Source organism: Capsicum annuum, chromosome 3 (genome assembly GCF_002878395.1).
Source record: "Capsicum annuum cultivar UCD-10X-F1 chromosome 3, UCD10Xv1.1, whole genome shotgun sequence".
NCBI lineage: Eukaryota > Viridiplantae > Streptophyta > Magnoliopsida > Solanales > Solanaceae > Capsicum > Capsicum annuum.
In genome coordinates this window covers 264,032,508-264,036,414 of record NC_061113.1, presented here as the reverse complement: position 1 = coordinate 264,036,414, position 3,907 = coordinate 264,032,508, and the positions used below count along the sequence as shown (strand labels likewise).

At 33.5% G+C, this 3,907-nt stretch overlaps 1 protein-coding gene across 1 annotated transcript; it reads right to left on the bottom strand.

Moving 5' to 3' along the window:
- Window positions 1–1,817: 1,817 nt before the first annotated feature.
- LOC124896914 (circumsporozoite protein-like) lies at window positions 1,818–2,327 on the bottom strand. Its single transcript, XM_047408791.1, has one exon. The coding sequence runs from the start codon at window positions 2,325–2,327 to the stop codon at window positions 1,818–1,820; it is 510 nt and encodes a 169-aa protein (XP_047264747.1).
- Window positions 2,328–3,907: the final 1,580 nt, after the last annotated feature.

The window sequence follows — 3,907 nt, the reverse complement described above, 5'->3', positions numbered from 1 at the left end:
ACACTTCATTGCTTTTGATGTGTTCTCTTGCAACACTTTTAGTGCCATAAGAGAAATAGCAGTAATCCATGTTTCAGAAAACTGTCTCAACTGTCTTATTCTTCTCATCACCTTAACCCTTATTTCCTCAAGCATTGATATGATAGTCTTGTATCTTTCCCCTCGTATCCATGAGTTGAAGTTTTTAGCCATATTATTGTCAACACTATCACAACAACTGTGATATTTGAAGTAAACCTTAGACCACCTTTCTATGTTGTACCACAGAAGATCTTCACAAATATTATCTCCTAACATCTCCATATGATCCAAGTTTCTTCCCAATTCTTGCTCATATGTAGATTTGGCACACTTTTAAAAACAGTTTCTTCTTTCAATACCTCTCCAATCCTTAGACCAATTGGCTAGAACATGTCTAGCACACATTCTTTGCTCTACATTTGGCAGTAAATCTGAAATTGCACTGTCAAGACCCTTAAACAAAATAAAATATATCAGTTGACATAAGTATAAAATAGGTCCCCAAAAAAATTCAAAAAATGAATAAGAGAAAATATATGAGGTTACCTTTTGCATATCAGTAATAATAGTCACTTCAGACCCATCTCCCAGCTCAAGATCACTTTTCAGAAGTCTAACAAATCATCTCCAAGTGAATTTGTTTTCAACTTCAACCACTGTCCAAGCTAGTGGTAGCATCTGGTTATTCTCATCCTTACAAACAGCCACAAGTAATTGACCCTTACAAACACCTTTTAAAAAACAACCATCAAACCCAATACATCTCCTGGCACCAGCTTTGAATGCTCTCTTCAAAGCATCAAAACATATGTAAAAAGATTGAAACTATTTTTTTCTACCTTCAAAAGTTTCTTCACTAAGCCTCACTACACATGTACTACCTAGATTGGTCTTTAAAAGCTCATCCCTATAATTTAAAATTCTTTTGAACTCCTCCTCATAATCACTCATAATTTGCTGCAACACAATGTTTCTAGCTTTTCTTGATACAGCCCTCCCTATATATACCTCCAAATCATTTTTTACTAACTCTTGAATCTGAAAAACTCTAATTCCAGGTTCTGATGTTATTCTGTCCCTGTACCTTTCTGCCGAGTACTTGGCATTCACCAATTTATTCTTTGTTGTGGCATTACACTTGTGGACTAGAATGTACTTCTTAACTAGTAAATCTGTAGTCCTAGAATCAATGCTTGCAAACAACAACCATGGACAACCATCTATACACTTTACTCTAACCCTTTTTGATTCATTCACAAACTTATTTAGCTCTACATGTTCTTGAACAACATATCAAGTAAGAGTTTTTCTAAACTCTCCAACATTTGCAAAACAAAGTCCAAGCTCCTAAACTATTAATTTACAAGTATGATCAAACATAATCCTCTTATAATTTCTTTTTGCTATCCTTGATTTTTTTTTCTCTTCTGGCAGGTTGTTCAACCTCAGTATCCCCATAAATATCCTGATCAGAATCTATTTCAAAACTTACCTCATCATCTGAATCAATATATGGCTCATCTCCAGCTATCTTGCCCTCTAGACTATTTTTCTTCTTGGATAAAATCGCATCATATCCCACATCCACTCCCCTTTTACCTAAGCTAACACCTCTTGCTCTAGGCTCTTGTTTTTGTTCTCTTTTTGGTTTCATCAGATCTTTTCTTTTTTGCAACCCTCTTTTGTTCCCTCAGAATCCTTACCTCCTCATAAACATCAGTACCATACTCATTATCTTCACCTTCATCAAAGAAATCGCAATAATCTGATTTTTCACTAACATCACTTTCACTTTCCTAATCTGATGGAATGACTGTGACATCTGTTGCAGTAACAAAAGCAGTGTCACCTAAATTTTGATTAATACCAGCAGGAACACCACCCAAATTCTCACCAGTAGCATTAACATCATTTACACTACCCAAATCATCACTCCTACCACTACTACTACCACCACCACCACCACCTAAGTCCTCACCTCTAGAAGCAACACTATTAGCATCAAAGTCCCCACCAGCAATAAAAAAATCACTACCACAACCAGCTAAGTACTGAGCCCTAGCAGCGCCACTATCATTACCCAAGTCCCCACCAATAGTAGAAGCACCACCACCACCTACGTCCTCACCCCTAGCAGCAACACCACCATCACCCAAGCCCCCACCAATAGCAAAAACACCACGACCACCTAAGTCCTTACCAATAGAAGAAACATTATCACCACCACCTAGGTCTTCACCCCTATCTGTAGTACCACAACCACTCAAGTTTTTAGTAAAAGTAGTTTTTAGTAAAAGTAGGTTCATGAGGTATTGCAGTTTCTACAAAGTCCTCTTCAAACCCTAAATCATCACAGTCCCCTAAGTTTTTACTTAACTCTTTATCAAAACCAGGACAAGATTCTCCTCCCACATGGGAGTCATATTCAATAGATGGGACTACATTTGCCACATCAACTAAATGTGTCAAATATAACTCAATAACATCTCCATTTCTAAGTAGAGGTAAAATACCCAAAATATCCCAATCACTTAAGTTTCAGGGGAGAAAATATGTCTTTTCTCTATAACATAAAGTTAGAACACTATTATAAAAGCACATTAACTATGTAACTTACTCTCTATAGGAGTAAGTAATTGTTGAAACTCACGGTGTATTAAACTGTTGTATATTAATAGTTAATGTGTAATAAATGTATGATGTAGCATTATACATTTTAACACGTATGAGGTTAGAAATACAATAACGAAATTTGACTGAATTCAATTATTTTTAAAAAAATTATACACAGTATCATTTCAGTAAATTTACGAATGTATAATATATTTTTATACAGTCAAATCAATGTATAATAAATGTGTGGCTTTCCAGTAAATGTTTGAATGTATAATAAGTTGTTATACATTCAAAGCAACGTATAGTGATACTGTGCCATTCCAGTACACTTACGAATGTATAATATTTGATTATACATTCGTATCAATGTATATAGCATCATACATTATAAATGTGCATGGTATTAACAATTTCTGTAATTTTTTTACAAGTAATAAACGTTTTACAACATGTATGTTGTTATATAATACTTACGTTTAAAACGTATTAGTCTTTAGTTCAATGTAAGATTCACTTATAAGTAAAGGTACATAACAGGAAACATACTATGTGTTCAAAATACAATGTCAGATTAATTAGTAATATGTTGTTTTTTTTTAAATGTATAAGAGTAACGAGAGAGAGTATAAAAATAGGAAATTTTAGTAATAAGTTTGGGATTTATGTAATTAATATGTTAATATGGGATGTGTTGTAATAAGGTAAAGTTAGTTTGTGTATAGACGTAATTTTTAGTTTTTTTCTACTAAAGGCAGATTCACCTTTAATTTGAACCACGGATCCATCACCTTTCATTGGCACAATACTTGGCCAATATCCCCTTTTTTATCTTCCGGATCTCATGTATAGTATTTCCTTATGTATTCTTTAATTTTTCATAATTTGAAACGTCGGTCTAAGATTTTCTCATAAAATTTATAATTTACTTAAAAAGATTTTTAGACCATCTAAAAGATCAGTAACTTGCTAAAGAAATAAGAAGTGGCCGATTACTAAATAACAATCCCCAAAAAAATAACCAGCTAAACTTTTCGCAAGAGACTAGCCTAAAATCGTTATGCAGCTCACAAAGAAATATATGACCTATTTTTTTCCCTGAAAATACGAATACCCTTAACTAAAGTGAAAAACTGATACTAATGCAATTGATCACCATTTCATGTGACCGAAAAAAGTAACAAAAATGATTCTATCAGAATGATTTGGTGCAACACTTCTAGCAAAACTAAGAAAAGTTATTGAGTAAAAAATTCTCTTCCATCCTTAATTA